Genomic DNA, 1749 nt, shown 5'->3' on the forward strand with positions numbered 1-1749 from the left:
GTATATGTGGAGTTTAATTTCTCTCACATTTTATTATGCTATGTTCATTGGTTCAACATTATTGCATTTATTATCTACATGAAAAAGAAAAGAAAATAGACAGAATTGATTTTAAAAAGGTGGCAAAAAAATCACAATTCCAAACATTCAATCCCATGATTGTCAAAAGAGTGAAAATTTTCTAACATAAAAAGTTTCAAGTTAGAGAATGTTTTTTTTTTTTTTTTACTTTACCAAAGTATTGGAAGGGTGTTAAAAAATTCCAAAAATCCCCAGCGAATTGCAGAGGTTTATTCTATTAATTAATAATGAGATATCAGGTTTGACTCTAGCTGAGTAATTAGGTCATAAAGCATAAACAATAAAAAAAAAAAAAGAGTAAAAGTAAGGCACTAGCACCAAGTTTTCTCCAATATGGGATCACTTGCGATATGCTTATTAAGACTTGTAGCTAATAACAAAGCTAGTAACTAAGGAGTGAGGGATGAGTTTCCCAAGAGCTGCGGGTTTGCCCAGGATCGTGCATCTCCAAGCATTCAATCCCATGATTGTCAAAAGCAAAAATGGGGAACAATTTTCCATGTGGTCAAGACTTAAAACAATTTCATCTCTTGGGTGTTGCCGCTTGGACAATGGTAGATCTAAATCTATGATGTCATTGGGTACTCTCTCATCCATGAAGCTAAAATTTAGATAAGGTGATAAGCCCACGTGGCACAAACCCACTTCTCTCTTCATTCCCCTAACTACAAACGCAATCCACCCTTTCTCTCCACCATAACCAAAAACCGTAATGGCCTCTCCAACGCTGTTAACCCCAACTTCCAAACTCAAACCTCTCCTTCCCATCAAAGCTAAAGCCGCCTCTGCCGCACAACCACATCCGCCACCACAACAACAACCTTTAAGGCGCCAATTCTTGACCCTGGCTGCCACCACCACCACAACTCTGTCGCTTGCAGGGATTCTGCCAGTGACAGCAGCATTTGCTGCCTCGGATGAGGAGTACGTGAAAGAGACTGAAGTAGTGATCAACAAAGTGAGAAGCACCATCAATATGGACAAGAACGATCCCAATGTTGCTGCCGCTGTGGCTGAACTTAGAGAGACATCAAATTCTTGGGTGGCAAAGTACAGAAGAGAGAAAGCTTTGCTTGGTAGAGCTTCTTTCCGTGATATTTACTCAGCATTGAATGCTGTTTCTGGTCATTACATTAGCTTTGGACCGACTGCCCCAATCCCAGCAAAGAGAAAGGCTAGGATTCTTGAAGAGATGGACACTGCAGAGAAAGCATTATTGCGAGGAAGATAAGCAACGGTGGTCTCGACCCCATCAAGGGAAGCCGGATTCTTTTTGTTTATTAAACTACAAGATTTAACTGCTTAAATGGTATTTAATTTATCGAGTTTAAGATTGCATATCGAGGTTCAGTTTGTGAGTTATGAGAAGAGAAATCTCCGATTCAATGGTAGAGTTTTCCTGTGATGTTATAAATTAGTTATTACTATATATATATGTATATATATTAGGAACTATAGATTGTCTTCCAGATTTTGAGTTTATTGATATCACTCTTAACATCTCGGAATTGAAGAACAAAAATGCTTAAGCTGCATTTGGTAATTTCGAAGATTAAATTGCGATTTGTCTTCCCAAAAGTTAGTTACTCTCTCAAAATTTGACACAAAACAAAATAGATTTCAATTACTAAGTATTTGTACTTCTTTTGCTAATCAAAGAGTTGTTGC

At 37.7% G+C, this 1749-nt stretch overlaps 1 protein-coding gene across 1 annotated transcript; it reads left to right on the forward strand.

The window, feature by feature from the left end:
* The first annotated feature begins 737 nt into the window (after window positions 1-737).
* On the forward strand, window positions 738-1495 carry PSB27 (photosystem II family protein). Its single transcript, XM_007043475.3, has one exon. The coding sequence runs from the start codon at window positions 794-796 to the stop codon at window positions 1310-1312; it is 519 nt and encodes a 172-aa protein (XP_007043537.1). The 5' UTR covers window positions 738-793; the 3' UTR covers window positions 1313-1495.
* Window positions 1496-1749: the final 254 nt, after the last annotated feature.

This window comes from Theobroma cacao, chromosome 2 (genome assembly GCF_053813885.1).
Source record: "Theobroma cacao isolate CCN51 chromosome 2, ASM5381388v1, whole genome shotgun sequence".
NCBI classification, from domain to species: Eukaryota; Viridiplantae; Streptophyta; class Magnoliopsida; order Malvales; family Malvaceae; genus Theobroma; species Theobroma cacao.